This window comes from Pyxicephalus adspersus, chromosome 11, assembly GCF_032062135.1.
Source record: "Pyxicephalus adspersus chromosome 11, UCB_Pads_2.0, whole genome shotgun sequence".
In the NCBI taxonomy this organism is placed as follows: Eukaryota; Metazoa; Chordata; class Amphibia; order Anura; family Pyxicephalidae; genus Pyxicephalus; species Pyxicephalus adspersus.
The window spans coordinates 10,649,565-10,665,925 of record NC_092868.1 but is presented as its reverse complement, the minus strand read 5'-3'; the positions used below and the strand labels follow the sequence as shown (position 1 = coordinate 10,665,925).

At 41.8% G+C, this 16,361-nt stretch overlaps 1 protein-coding gene across 1 annotated transcript; it reads right to left on the bottom strand.

Moving 5' to 3' along the window:
- Nucleotides 1-248: 248 nt before the first annotated feature.
- On the bottom strand, nucleotides 249-9,165 carry LOC140341236 (fish-egg lectin-like). Its single transcript, XM_072426797.1, has 6 exons — nucleotides 9,111-9,165; nucleotides 8,138-8,365; nucleotides 5,905-6,238; nucleotides 5,441-5,571; nucleotides 2,813-2,901; nucleotides 249-356 (listed from the first exon to the last, which is right to left on the bottom strand). The coding sequence occupies exons 1-6, from the start codon at nucleotides 9,163-9,165 to the stop codon at nucleotides 249-251; spliced, it is 945 nt and encodes a 314-aa protein (XP_072282898.1).
- Between the last annotated feature and the right edge of the window lie 7,196 nt (nucleotides 9,166-16,361).

The window sequence follows — 16,361 nt, the reverse complement described above, 5'->3', positions numbered from 1 at the left end:
GTCCCCTTGCTAAACATTCAAAAACACACTGATAACACGCTCATCTTCTCTCTATATCAAAAATGCACAGCAGGAACCCCATCTTGTTTGCAAATAGTGCACGTCCCGCTCTGCTCATTCGGAGCATTCCATACTCCCAATGCCTTGCGGTAAAAATAAATTGCTCTAATGAGGAATAATTAATTCCTATCTCAGAGTGACCTAGATTCCTTATCATCGGCATTCATAGAACCAATAACAGTTTCAGATCATGCTCCTAACATATTCACCCTCGCCTCTTCAGACAGAGAACCAAGAACAAAATTCTGGGGACTTAACCCATCTCTATTAGGAGATGCTGCTGTGGTTAAGGATGTCTAAACCAGATAAGAAGAATACTTTAGAGGAATACTTCAGATTAGAGAAACAAAACACTAAACCAGAAATGGACCCAGTATTGATCTGGGCAGCACACAAGAGTGTGGTCAGGGCCATTTTCCTGAAACGGACTGTGAACTTCAAAAAGGCAGGACAACAAAATAATAATAAGTTGCTAAGACAGATCTACAAACTAAAAAAAGTCTTTCATTCGGCATGATCTATCAGTTAAGGATCCACTATGCTAGTAGATATAAACCTTGAAAAGAATTTTGAACAGTCCAACACAGCAAGGTTGCAACCTGAACGGACAGGGCCCACCAATAGGCTCTAAAGAGGTAGCACAACCATTTGTCGTATTGTTAAGGCAGAATACCACCAAATCAACAGTTAACCACCTGGGCGTTACACTGAGGTCTAGATTTCTGTTCCAAAAGCGTTACAATTTTTTTTTTTTTAAATTGTAGACCTGTAACTTACAGAAATATGTCTGAACAGGGTTCTAGTAGATATCATGAATATAAAAAAATTACAAGATCTGTTTAGTGGTGTACCTATCTAAAGGATCATATTAATCAATGATAATGACATGTCCAAGTGCAAAAAAAAAACAAACAGACAATTTTAACAGACTGCGCAAGTGCTAATTGCAAGTGAATTTCCATAACCTGTGCGCTTAAGTTTGAGCATATATAAGGGTGTGTTTTAAATGAAAATTATGAATTTTATATGGGGTGGGAAAAGAAGCAGAGTACAGAAATCAACTCTGTTTGCTCCCCAATTTCAGAGGGGCTTAGGGTACCTGTAACAGCTGGCCAAAGAAATCACAGGGTTAGCCGAGATACAGGTTATACGCAGAGTATTTATCTGTTTAGTCAGACAATTTCCGTTTTGACCTTAAGGTGGGGTTGAAGTACCAGGCTGAATGACAATGAGCTTCTTGGCCAGGTGGGGGAGCTAAAGAGGCCTGGATATGATACAGGTGTAATTGTCTCACCTGAAACCCATCCTGGAAATTAGGCTGGAGATTTAAACTCCCAGACTGCTTATTCCTGTGGCTCTGTCTTGGCCGGTGAGCTGGGAGGAGGTCCAAGGTGAACTGTAAATAAAGACACAGACTGTGTTGGAAAAGCTGTATGGTTAGGGCCTTAGATCCTGCACAGCACTAGGTTGGGCTGGATTGTTAGTAAAGGGATCTAACAGTAAGTTAGAGGTCAAGTGACCAGACTTTATTTTTGCTGTTTGTTTTATTTTCCCTGTTTTTGTGTGTAAACAGTATTAGTGAATAAAAATCCTTGTTTAACAGATAACCTGCTGGACTTGTTTCCTGTTTGAAACACCCCTCGTTGCTACGGGTGATCTTACATATGGTGGAGGATGCGGGCAGCTTCATAAGCGCGTCTTTGGAAGGTCAGCATGGATAAGATACTAAAACAGCTTGTTTTGGCCAATGCCAACCAACAGCAGGCCAATGCTAACCAACAGCGTACTAACCAACAATTGCTGCTAGGTCTGGAAAAAGCAGAGGCCCACCACAAGGAACTGTTGGAAATACAAGCACAGAGCTACCAAAAATAATTAGATGCACTAAAACAGCAGATTTCTTTATAAGCGCTAGCTGACGCCGAGAGTGCCGCTGGGTGTTAGCCAGTTTTTCGGGTAAGCCATTTGTTGCCAAAAATGACTGTGCATGATGATCCTGAGGTGTTTTTGAACATTTTAGAAAGAACTGCGGAGAGAGAGTGCTGGCCCCAAGCGCAGTGGACGGGTATAGTGGTGCCATTTTTGACAGGGGAGTCGGAGAAGGTATATTTTTACCTGGCAAAAAAAATTTTTTTGCTGACTGGAGAGAGCAAAACACCAAAGATGAGGAAGACTCAGAAAAAGGAGAAGCAATTGAAACAAACTCCCCTGTCGCTAAAGGAAAAACCGCTACTTCTGCCAAAAAAAAGGTGAATCTAAGAACAAGAAGGCAGAAGATGCTGGTGAGTCAAAGGCTGAAGAAACAAAAGTTGAAGTAGGGCAGCACGGTGGCTCAGGGGTTAGCACTCTGGCCTTTGCAGCACTAGGTCCCAGGTTCGATTCCCAGCTAGGACATTATCTGCATGGAGTTTTCAGGTTCTCCCCGTGTCTGCGTGGGTTTCCTCCAGGTACTCCGGTTTCCTCCCACATCCCAAAAACATGCAGTTAGGTTAATTGGCTTCTCCCTAACAATTGACCTTAGACTACATTAATCACATATGACTATGGTAGGGTAATTAGATTGTGAGCTCCTTTGAGGGACAGTTAGTGACACGACTATGGACTTTGTACAGCGCTGTGTAATATGATGGCGCTATATAAATACTGTATAATAATAATAAGTAAAGGCTAAAGAAATAGAAGCTGTGGATGAGGATATGGAAGCTTCTGAGATGACTGGGGACTTTTCTGAAGCCCCAGCTGAAAGGGTTGCCTCTTCTACAACCCCAGCTGTTTCTGAACCCCCATCACAAGATTCCAAGGAATCACAAATGATGTCTGAAGAAACTGAAACTGCAAAACCTTCAGCTGAAGAAACTGCTCCTGTACCAACTGGGGTTCAGAATGCAGAAAATATCACTGTGGAAGATACTTCTGTGCTGATTGAGGTGCAAGCTGATGAAAACGTTCCTGTGTTGGCTGGGGAAAAGTTTCCTCTTGTTTAGGTCCAAGGTAAAGAATGGGATCCTGTTTCAGCTGAAACAAAAGAACAGCCTGAAGGGCAGGAAGAAGAAGCTGAGCCAATGGTGGCTGAAGAAGGGGGTGTTGAATCTGAAAATGAAGAGAATGAAGGGACAAAAGAGGAAGAAGTTGGCAATCTGCAACTGGGCTTGGCTTACCAGTACAGTAGCAAGCACAATAGTGCCATACCTCACTTCACACAGTCTACTGAAGTCATAGAGAAGAGAGCCCTACTTTCAGAACAGTTGGAAAAATCTGCAAATGAATCCACTGAGGGAAAAGATTGAAGATTACAAAGAAACCCATGAAAGTATCTCTGTTTCCAAAAAGGTGTGGGAAGAGCTTAGTAAATTAAGTGCCTGTTGTGCCTGATGAACAGGATGCTCAGGACCATGTTGAGGAAGGTGTTGCTACATCAGTGGAAGTGAAGGGTGAAAAAGTGCTTGAAAACATGAAGCCTCCAAAACCAACAAAAATAAAAAAGAAACGTTTAAAGAAAACTTTCCAATGTAAGCTGTGCAGCTATACTTGTCCCAGACGCTCAAATCTTGATCGTCACATGCAAAGGCACATAAGAACTGGTTCTGGGGAAAAGCTATATGAATGCTACCTTTGTCAAGTTCGGCTTACGCAGGGTGGAACCAGGAAAATGGACATACTGCAAAAGCCTACTGAGAATGTAGCCAAAGTTCAATGTCCCCATTGTGATACAGTCTTCGATGACCCTTATGGCCTTATTCAACATCAGAAGTCTCACAAAAATGAAAAGCGATTTAAAAGTGATTGGGGTGGGGCAGAGAAAAGTGTGAAGACCACCACAGTGGCTGTTAATGGTGTCATGCCAATAGTACAGAAACTGGAACCTCAGGTCCAATTCTTGGATGTAAAAGGCTTCAGCATCCAATTGATTGGGAAAATATAGTTGTATTAACAAATGCACAGTTAGCCACACTTAATACCAAAGTGTTTTTGGATTCTACTGCACTTAGATTAGTAATGCAGGGTCACCTCCCACCTTCTGGATTTGATGCAGCATGGAGAAAAAGAAGGAACACTTTCATCCATTGCCTTGCAACTGTGAAAGTGTTAGTGGAAAGTAAGAGGGAGGCTGGCTACATGAAGAAGAGGATTTAGGTTAGGTTTAAAAAGGTATGACGCTAGGAGATTATAAAGGTCATCTGTCTAGAACAGGGGTGCCCACACTTTTTTGGCCTGCAAGCTACTTTTCAAATGACCAAGTCAAAATGATCTACCAACAATAAAAACTTGGACTTAAACTCTACCGCGCACAGGAGTTTTTTCATTTTGAAAGCAAGGGCCCCGCAATCTACTCGTGTTGCCACCTGTTGGGCACCCCTGGTCTGAAAGACATCTACGGGGTTATTCTGAAGATAATGATGAAGTCCAGCGAAGGGGTACAAATGGACTACTTCGAGAGGGATGACTACTAGTAAGCCATACTCTTAGGCCATCACTATCACAGCATCACCACCAGGGTTGACTACTACTTTTAGGACATGATGGCCAATTATTTATTTAGCTTGATTGTGGGGAAGGCTTGGCGTTCAGGTCTGAAACAGATTCATGTAGCTACCTTCCCTCTTAGCAAAAATCAGATCCCACCTTTCCTCAATGGTGGCAAGGGCAAATATTGGGGGAGACGGCCTCATCGACACAACATCTTGATCAATAAATCACTCTGCACTGAGGGAGCTGGCCGAGGTCACTAGTCTCCCCAACAGTAAATAAAGAACTACTACAGTTTGGAGACTGTATTTTTATCTCCAGACTGTTAGGACCCCTGGTGCCCTACGTACTCACAAAGCCCACTTAGCAGTGGGAGCATTGACTGAAGAATGAAGAATGTAGTGGCAGTGATCTGTAGTAATGTATATGTGTAATATACCCTCAATTTCTAACAGTCTCTTGCAGAATATTTCCACCTTTCAGTTACACATGTAGAATAATATTAATCCCTTACCATCTCCACCATTGTATCAGAAGTGTCTGATAATCCTATGCTGAATGTTATATGCAGCCCCCCCAGCTTTGTTGAACTTCATAATTGTTACATTAACATAAAACAAGATCACTTATTTTTCCTCTAGCACTTCTTTATTAATAACAAAGAACAGAATGTCATAGAGAAAAAAATGTATTTGCTCTGAATCATTTTTTAAATAAGGTGCAAATGTGTGATGGATTGAAAATCATAACTGGAATTCAATGCTTTTAGCGACAGTGCAAATTATTGTAAGATACAAGCATACCCACACACCAAACGACAGAGATACATTTATTTATTGTATTTTTCAAACTATGCTATAGATTGTGTTGTTTAGAATTGTGTTATGACCACATCATTAGATTTTGTCTGCACATCGATAGATTTCACCGGATGTATTGATAATCCACAGAATGCCATTGTCATATGTAACGTGTTTAAAAACTGCACAGAAGTCCAACTTGGTCCATCCTGTTCCTGTCGGTGTAGCGGCAGTAATTCCATCTCTGAAAAAAAAAAAGTTGTCAGTTATAAAACATAAAATTATTAAAGAACAAAAATTTATTTTAAGAAATTATTGGAAAATACCGGCCAAACTTTCCAGACTGACCAATAATGCTGGATGTTAAGAACCATTGTCACTTAAGGTATCATTTGATGGGGGGTAACTAATGGCCAAGAAAATGTCCTGGATCTGCTAACACTGTGATCTTGCACACTGGTTGTTGAATGATAAGTGGTAGACTTGTCTAATTTGTTAATCCTCAACATTTTCTATTAACACATCCCTACAAAAATAACATTTATTTAATGCCACTGTATAAAAAGTTGGAAAATACCTTCTGTACAAATCCCCTCCTGCATTGACACCATACACTAAGCCATCTGTGCTAACTTCTACCATTGTCAGCAGGCCATCAACCTGCTGCCATCGGGTTCCCTCGCAGGATGTTGGGGTGACATTGTAGCGGTAGAAAATGCTCTGGTCTTTGTTCGTTCCCCAACAGCCTATTGGTCCACAGCTGTAATATCTCAGTGCTCCATCAACTTGGTTAAAGATTACAGCAGAAGAATCTGAAATTGTACAACTTTGTCTCAAGCAGAAGATGTTGTCTTGCGCGTTCACGCCACTCACAAACTTATTACCACCAGCATCAATCTGCTTTAGGGCTCCTGTTGAAAAAACACAATACAAAACAATGGTCTTTTAAATGCCATGTAATAACAGATAGCAAAATAAAACAATAGTTACATTTAATTAAAATTTCTTACCTTATGTAGTACCATAAATATCTGAAACTCATTGTTACTTACAACATGGTGACTAAGTGCCCTTCATTTTGCATGACAGTACCCCTTTTTTGCAAAATGGCTCAGACCAAAGACATGTCCCACAAGAAAAGTTGAAAGAATATAGGTAATTAGCCAATGGACCACATAGGGAGTAACTGAAACTTGCAATTTTCTAGGTGGATATAAAGCAAGAAGCAATGGCACAATACAGAATGGCAGAGATTGATCGATTCCACAGCGTTACTGAATATTGAGTGTCCAACACGTATCCATCATTTTAAACACATTGACACATCCCTAAATAGTACATAAACAAGTGGGACTTTTAAAGCAGAGAAAATGATCACATATGTATTAAAATATAATATATATAATATAATTATTATATATATTATAACAATTCTAAAAAGCAATCAGTCAGATAAAACTCTTATAACACTCCAATACTCCATATGTATCTCAAACTCAGAGAAGCAGGATTATTGTATTGTACAAGTACTGTATAGATTCATCAAGCTTGCTCATAAGATGAGGGTTATTCATTGAATTAAGTAAGGTTAAGATCTTGGATGTGTTGCATACATGGGTTTAAATGGAAGCTTTTTGAACAATCAATTCTGTGTTGTGCTGTAGGTGGATCTGTGGGTTTGCTCTGATTGCCCTGGTATTATGTCAACTCCAAGAGGACGAATTTTGAGGACGCTGTTAAGATAAAATGTAACATTGATCTATTACATATCTCAATCAATATCCTGAGGAAGCAGCCTAAGTCTAGGAAGAATTATGATACATATAATATTTTGGAGTGTCATAATATACCTAATTGATTGATTGTTTCTTAGAATTATTATAATAAACTGTCTGAATTCTTTTAATACAACTGTGATAATTTTGTCTGCCTTTAAAGTCCCAATTTGGTTCTGTTTAGTTTGTTTAGATTCTACAGAGTTAGTAAAGGAGTTGTACATTTATAGGCTATTTGCAACAATGTCCCTGTAGTTTAGGCAGATTAACATGTAGTTGTTAATTACATTGAGTTCAGTGTCTCTCACATTTTTATGCAATAGGTGAAGTCCTGGAGGGATCCAAGGTCTAGGGACAATGGGCCACCTCACTGGAACTGTAGTGAACTAGTAGCAATTGGGAAGGTACTTCACAGTACCTGGTTCTTCCAATCTAGCGGAGTGCATTTTTGGTCTCTGGCTACCTGCATGTTGGCTCAATTGGGGCAGATCACTTGCCCAGCTACCCCTGGCTTATCAGGTGTGGCCTCTCTGAGCACCTTCAGCTTGGAATTTATTACTCACTGGGCATGCACAAGGATCCAGAGTGTTATGGGAAAAACAGTTTCAATTGCCATAGCAGGTCAAGCATTTGCATCTTTACAATATTTCCAGGAACATTGACGTCTCTGTAACAATTTTCAGTTCATCACATACTGACTGAGAACTGAGCTTTTATAAAGGAGGAGTATTGGAATTTAATGGTAGTACTGGAGTACCACATTTTACCAACAAGTCTGTCTGTATGTTACAGTAGAACTATGGCCTCCAACTAATAAAAGACTTTAGTTGTATTGTAAATTTGTATGCAACTTCAGTATGCAGCTAGAGAAAAAGTAAAAAGTAAAAATTAAATGCAGTGCAGTTAGAGAACCGTTAGAAATCCTCACTTCCTAAAGTGCTGCAGAATATATCTAAGTTCTATATATGGTATAAACATTTTCTTTGTCCACTATATATCTCCATAAATAATTTGTAATTATTGTAGATATTATACCTGTGACAGACATCCAGTCACTGACTTTGTACTTAAAGATGGTGTAGTCTTTGTTGACTCCCCAAAGTCCAGCAGGTCCGACAGAAACATGGATCAGCTTTCCAGGGACTTGTTTCCAGTTGTTGTCTACCCAGTGGTAGATATCGTCAATATCATTTACACCGTATACTTCACCAGCACCAGCATCAATCTGCTTAAGTCTACCTGGCACTATTTGACACTGGAAATCTGAAATATAGGAAAAATCATGAAATATTATATTACAGTGTTTCCCAGCCAGACTTCCTCTGTAGGTTATCAGGGGTTCCTTGACAATGAGCAATACATCATTCCCAGGTCAGGTAGTACTGACATCATTGATCTTATTGGTTACCTTTAAGGGTGGCATTGTTCTGTTTAGATTGTATTTCCCCGATTTTAGGACATCCTCATTAAGTAAGCCACCCCTGATTTTTAAAAAAATAATTAAAATAAGACACTCACCCATTTATAAGACAGCTCCAGATATCTGATCCTGCGTGTGTGTCCTTTATGCTGGCTGCAGCGTGTGTGTCTTTAAAGCTGGCTGCAGGGCGTGTTGAGTGATCATGAGTGACTTTCAACAATAAATGTGTACTGTAGTCTTCTTCATGGAAAAATAAAACATCCCCTGAAAATAAGACCCAGGGCATATTTTGGCATTTCAAAAAATATAAGAGAGTGCCTTATAATCGGGGAAACAGGGTATCCAAGCATAAAAATACATTTCTCATTTTTGTTTAAAACACCCAAGTAATTTATTGCACCCTATTCCAAAACAAAACACAGTTGGGGAGTGGGCCCTGTTATGGGCACCTTCCAAGCTGCCCAATACTGAATTCTTGTTGGCTATTCCTGTAGACCACTGCTATGACACTGCTATGTTTGTTAAACAAAATAAATTATTTAATTATCTAACCTCCCTATAGGGTTGGAAAGGTGGAAGGGGTCTTACCTGCAGAGGCCAAGATTCCTACGCACAGCAGGAAGAAACACCCAGCAAGGAACATCTTGATAGGTGAGGATGGAGGAGGCTGGAGTGAGGATGGTAGAGGACTTCTATATATATGCCACTTGAACTCCTCCTATGATGGGTCGCTGCTCAGCCATTGGTTGAAAAAGGGGTGTAATAAAACAAACTTAGTTATGTCATCATTTTTTGTTTAGCAAAATTTTTGTTATTATAATTTATATGTTTGCCTTTCAGTTTTATTGTTTTGTGTTTTACCCAACTTTAGGCTTGAGGAGGCTTACAGAATGTAGGAATACTCCAATAATCAGAACCACAGAAGTCTGAAATGACCCTAAAGAATATAATAAAAGTAAAGTCCTGTACATAAGGTGTGGTGTAATGCTCCTACACGTTCCTATTCAGGGGCACAGGTCCTGTTTTAAACCCAGATACCTCAGTCCTTATTTCTTCCACATCTGTCCCCCTTTGGGTGCAGTATAAAGATCTGTAGAAATAAACCTACAGTATTTAAAAAATCTGCTCTGAAAAAAAAATTCCCATGCAAAATTTAGGTAAAGAGATTACTGTCAATAGAACAGAGAAGGGTCACCTTTTGCAAAAATAAATACAGGTAGTCCTGAGTTAAGGACATATGGACGACTCCTAGATACAAATGGGGACAAGGGGGGGGGAGGGGCTTCCCTGGTCATTCATGTGCAGGACAGAGGCTTGATGCAGGGAAGGGGTAGTTTGCATAATTTGAAGAAGTCTTTTGTTGTTCTGTGACCTCTTGTAACACTTTAATGACCAAGACACAACTCTGCAGTTGTTTCTTTTTGCATATCAAAGCACAAATTGCTCCAAAAGTTAATGAATGTATCTTTTATACAGTAATTGTCTGAACATAATATTAGGCAGTGTGATGTCAAACATCTGTCCTAATTGCATTATTAAAATAATGTACCCGTTCCGACTTACATACAAATTCAACTTAAGAACAAACCTACATTCCCTATTTCCGATGTAACCCGGGGACTACCTGTAAATAAAAATGTATTCTGTTATATATATAAAAAATTTTAAGAAGACCTAGCATCATACAAATAATTTATTTTTGCTGTAACAAGGGTGAGACCGAAGGGTAGGTAAAAAAAGGAGCAATCTTAAATGCGTCAGCCGAAGGGTACAAACATGAGCAGTAACCTATGTTTCTAAAGAAGTCTACAGCTTATGGTGTCGTACATGTATTGTCCATTTCACCTTGGCTACACAATAATTGGTCATAACCACAATTTGAACATTTCCTAACAATTTATTTTTAATAAGGGCTAGGTCTACTTCACTTGTTCCTGATAATTCCAAAAGCTGCAAAAATGAGTGAAACTAATTGTTTTCCTCTTTTGAGATGTATTTAAAAGAAAAAGAAAAATAATCCTACTGCCTACTTGCCTACTTTTCAATTATCCAAAGATGAAGGCTTTTTGGTGGCCCCTCATAATATTACAGATGGTACATCAAAACTTTCAGTAGCATTCAGACATTCAAGAACATGTAATATAATTCCAGATAACCTTAATTAACCTTAATTAACACTGCATTCAAATACAATAAAATACTTAACAAAAAATCCTCAACCCCTCTCGGATGACTTACTTTGGAGTCTGAGCATATTGTATTGGTATTTGCTCTCTATTGTTAAACATGTCAGCTTCTATGTACTTTTGATAACAATCATCCCTAAATGTTCCGGGTCCCCTTGGCCTTATGCGTGCATGTTTATCTTATCTCGTTTTTATTTTTTAAAGATATAAAACTTAAAAATATTAAATTATTTTTTTTTATTATTACTATTGTTAATGTTGGTACTTTGGGTTCAATCTGTATTTCCTCTCCATTTATTCAGAAAGGTAAGTGCCAGTGCCAGCTTGAAAGTGACCCCAGCTGTAGTATATAGTCTGAATCCACCCTGTAATCTATCAGATCCTTGCACGCTATTGATTTTTTCAGCGGAAGGGCATCATGTCTTGCAAGATGTTAAAACCCTAGGTGGGGAATCCCGGCTCTCACTGATGAAATGATTCCCTATTATGAATGTAAACACTACTGGTCTTGTCCATTCCTCCTTAGTCATTTCCTCTATCCGGGGCGGCCATTGGGGGGGACAAGGGGTACATCTGTACCGGGCCCCAATCTAAAGAACCTGAGATTTGCAGTGCTGGAACTTTTAAATATGGAGGATATGGATAGCTCAGGCAGTTTACCTAGTATAAGACAGCCTTGCCTATATCTCTATTAAAAAAGAGTCATGGCCACCACAAAAGACAATACTTAAAAAGGATAACTTGCTCCTTTTCCTACTCTTTTGCGTAGCTTGCTGTTGAGGGATGGCAACTCAAAATCATGTGCACCTTCTCCACCAAATGCTAAAGTTACTATGCAGCCTGTTTGCACCTTCTGAGTCTTTGTTCCCTTTGTCCCATCACTTTAATATTGTGGTATTCACAGATCGATTTTTACTGGCTAGTTTGCTCACCACATTCACCAACTCTGGGAAAACTTGTAAATGGCATTGGCTGTTAGAGACCTTCACAACTCTGATAACACCCTGGGATTCTTTCTGCAACACGAACATTGGATTGTGCAGTACTATTTGTACTGAAAAACAAAAGGATTTGGCAAACAATGATGGTAAAAGCAGCAATGGTTTAAGGAGCCTGTTCACCAATGCTAGGAGTCTGGCAAACAAGATAGGGGAGTTGGAAGCCTTAATGAGTGAGGAGGATTATGACTTAGTTGGCATTGCTGAATTCTGGCTTTGTTCTTCGCATCACTGGGCTGTCAATATTCCTGGTTATATTCTCTTTTGTAAAGACAAAGTCAAACGAAAGGGTGGTGGTGCCTGTCTGTATGTGAGAAGTGATCTGAAAGTGAATGTGAAAGAAGAAATTGTTAATGGAGCAAGCAATGAGGTTGAGGCATTATGGGTGGAGTTGAATGTGGGGTTGAATAACACACAATTAATTATTGAAGTCTGCTATAGACCCCCAGTGCTAAGGAAGAAATAGAGAATCAACTACTAGCACAGATAGAAAAAGCAGCAAAAAGTTGAAGTGTTTTAATAATGGGAGATTTCAACTACCCTGACATTCACTGGAGTAATGGCTAGTGTTGTTGTTTGAATTCGGGTCATCCTAAAGTTCAACCCAAATATGACCGTTCGAAATTCGGGTCGACCCCACCCGAATTTTGTTGGATATGAAGTCCCGAATTCCTCCCTCTCACAATGGCTAGGGACCTCCCCCATAATGCCTAGGGCTCTCCAATAACAGCAGGGATGCTCTCCTTCATGTTTGTTGTGGCAGGCAGCCAATTGGCTGTCTGTCACTGTATGCCACACAGGCAGCCATTTGCTTATAAGGCCAAGGTGTGCCTCCATTTACCACTTCTGACAGAGATTTGCTGATAGTATCACAACCTTTCTCCGCTGCTTGGCTTGCTTTGTCAAAGTAAAAAAAAGTCAACACACACTGTTAGTCAGATAAATTGTTGGATTGAACTGTATTGATGCAGTCCTGAAATCTATCTATCTATCTATCTATCTATCTATCTATCTATCTATCTATCTCTATCTATCAGTGAGTGTGTTACATACATGCCGCGATACACTCAACTTGTACTGAGAGACAGACACACAGACGCAGTGTATACTGCAGTATATAGTTTGTATACTGTGCTGCATATTACAAGGGTCACCACTGAAGGAATGTGCTGCATACAACACACACAGCACAGTGGAAGAATCGAAAGAATCCACTTACTATACAAATTTCCACTTTGTGAGGCATATTAGCTGCAAAGTATTTTGCAGGGTGTCAAGCCCCACAAAAACTTTCTACAATGTCTGGCCAAAGAGGAAGGGGCAGCTTTGGCAGGGGTGGCAAGCAAACCAGTATGAGTTTGTTTTTAGCTGCAGACCCGAGAACAAGAAGTTCTGCTGTTGGTGGTGGGCGTCCATTATTACCACACCATGAACAAGAGGTAGTAGAGTTCATGACCCAGCCTGGGTCAAGTGATTGTACCCCCTCTTCATCCCTGTCCTAGACACAGGCCTTACAGGTGTCCCAAACATTCCATGACACACCTGTTCTTCCTAGTTCCTCATCAGCAGCTGGAAAGTCACGTGTACAGCAGTATGTAGAGTCCCACTGAGGGGTTGGAGAGGCAGAGCTACAAGCATTCCTTCAAGATGCTCAGTTGTTTCATTCATCTGACGAAGAGAGTCAATTCACAGGCTTTACCCCCACTTACTTTTCACCCGAACACTCTGAGCCAGACGAGCCAATTCAAACTGGCTCAAAAAGGCCGCTGCTTCCTTTCGGCACATATAGGGAAAATGTCTCTTCTGATGATGGTGTCCTTGATCCGACATGGGGCGAACAAGGAGATCATCATAGGAAGGAAGAAGAGGAGGCCCAGTTAGGTGTTCGCCCTATGTCCATAATGATGACAACACTATGGTCATCTGCAAACTGTGTGCTCAACACTTGAAACAAGGCAAAAACCCAAACAAACCTGGAACAAGTTGCATGAGCACAGATTTAAAAAAACAACCACCCGGTGACCCGGTGGGAACACCTGGTCAAAGCACAGAGCTCTGTGCTACCACCTCCCACCGAGAAGCAAGCTCAAACTGCTAGATCTTCCTCTGCTGCCTTTCCTCCTTCTGCCACCAAAATTACCTGTGCTGCTGCCAGCAATTTGAGTGGGACATGTGGCCAAGCATTACCTTTTTTAGGCTCAACCAGCGGTGAGCAGGAGCTGCAAAGCAGATTGGCTGCTGTTTGTCGCATTGCTAGCAGTCAAGACCAGGCATCATCGCCATCCCCCACACCTTCTACCCCATCGTCCAATCTTTCTGTGGTTAGCATTAGCAGCATCCAGCCTTCCTTCCCCCAGATGCTGGAGCGCAAGAGGAAAAATGGCCCAAATTACCCCAAAACAAAGCTAATCATTGCGGCAACTGCACAGCTGATTGCATTAGAGCTCCTCCCTTACCAGCTGGTGGACTCCAGTACGTTCCGTTATGCATTCCTCTGCGCGAACCGGCAGTACAATATGCCTAAGCGACAGTATTTTGCAGAAAAATGTGTTCCTGATTTGCATGAACATATGCAGAGCATTGTGTCCATGGCCCTGCAGCACTCAGTTTCTGGCAAGGTGCACCTGACAACCGACAGTTTGTCGAGCAAGCATGGAGTGGGAAGATATATTTCTTATACAGGTCACTGGGTAACTCTGGTGGCAACAGGGGAAGATGCAGCTGCAGCAAGGACTGCATACCTACCTCCGCCCAGAGTACATCGCTATGCAATCTTCTCCTCAACCTCCACTTCCACCTCCTCCTTTGACTCTTGTGCCTCAACCTCCTCCCCCAGGGACACTTTGCCATTGGGACCTAGCACCTCCCATTTGGCTGCATCTGTTCACCGCCAGCAAGAACCCGCAGTTTGCTGTTTCGGTGCACAATTCAGATGTTGCCACGCAGTGCTGAGGTTGCGAAGCCTGGGTTCCTTCAGCCACACGGGTGCAGCCATTCTAAGTGCCTTGCGGGAGCAGGAGGAGAAATGGCTAACTCCCAACAGACTTCAGCCAGGCAATGTTGTGTGTGACAACGGGGCAAATCTGCTGGCAGCCCTGCGTTGTGGGAAACTCACACACGTACCTTGCCTGGCTCACGTCATGAACCTGATAGTACAGCGATTCCTTAGGAATTACCTGGGCCTACAGCCCCTGTTGCTGAAGGCCAGAAAGTTGTCAGTGCATTTCCGCGGGTCGTACACAGCCAGTGCCAGATTGGTGGATTTACAGCTAAATCTCAACCTGCCAGTGCACTGGTTAGTTTGTGATGTGGCCACACGTTGGAATTCCACCTTTTACATGCTGCAGCGGCTGGCTGAACAACAGAAAGCGGTGGTGGATTATGTGGCAGAGTCTGTTCGTTTCAAACGTATACCTACACTACCTTTCTTCAGCCCTGCGGAGTGGCTGCAGATTGAGAACTTGTGCACTGTATTGTCACCTTTTGAAGAGGTGTCCAGGATGATCAGCAGGGTCAGTGACACCATCCCCATCATATGCCTGCTGGAACAGAAGATGGTGGATCTCGGACACGGCACAGAGCGGACACTGCAAAAGAGCGGACGCTGCATCAAGAGATGACGTTTCAAACATCATCTTGGTTATGCATGCCTACTAGGCATAGTGAACCACAAATCCAGGGACATGAGGAGGTGGAAGAGGATGAGGAGGACATTGCAGGCATGGGAGAAGGGGAGGAAGGGGCAGAGGAGGATATTGAGGGTACATGGCATCCATCCACCCAAACACAAGGCGGCATGTTCCGTGAATGGCGAGACCAAGCAGAGGAAGAGGACGACCCTGTGCTGTTGTTCCACCCACAGGAGTGTGGGTCCAGAATTACCTCAGCTGTGGGAAGTTCGAGCCACATAACAGCCTTCATGCAGGAGTGCATAGCCAAAGATTCGCGCTTTCAACACATAAAAACAAAGACTGACAACTTTTGGATTGCTACATTACTGTATCCACGTTACAAACCTGGGATACAACAACTCATCTTGCCCCAATACAGGGGACCTAAAATGCAGCACTACTAGGAAGTGCTTGGAAGGGATATATGTTTAGCCTTTCCAGCTGCCAGCAGCAGCAGCAGGGATCCCTACGGCAGTTCCACCAGCCATGGGTGCCAAACAACTACCTTAAGCAGCATGGGTGGCAGCAGTGGTAGATGTAATCTAAGCCAAACTATGCAGGCTTTTTCAGTGGAAGCAAGCCGCCAGTCGTGCAGCAATTGCCAATGACACTCAGCAGCGGTAGTCAGTCACGGTGCAGGAATACCTGAGCTCTACATGAGACATCTGCAACCTGCAAAGCTAGGGCCCACTGGGCTACTGGGTATCCAAGCATGAGCAGTGGCCGGAGCTGGCAGAACATGCCATAAAGATCCTTGCCTGCCCAGCCGCAAATGTGTTATCTGAAAGAGTTTTCAGTGCAGCTGGGGGCGTAGTGAGTGACAAGCAGATTCGGCTCTCCACAGAAAATGTCGACCAAATCACTTATATAAAATTAATTTATTAATTAATTAATAAAATTAATAAGGCTTGGATCTGCAATGACTTCAACACCCCCTCTGCAGAGTGTACTGATTAGTCATCAACACCATCAACACCTCCCTAG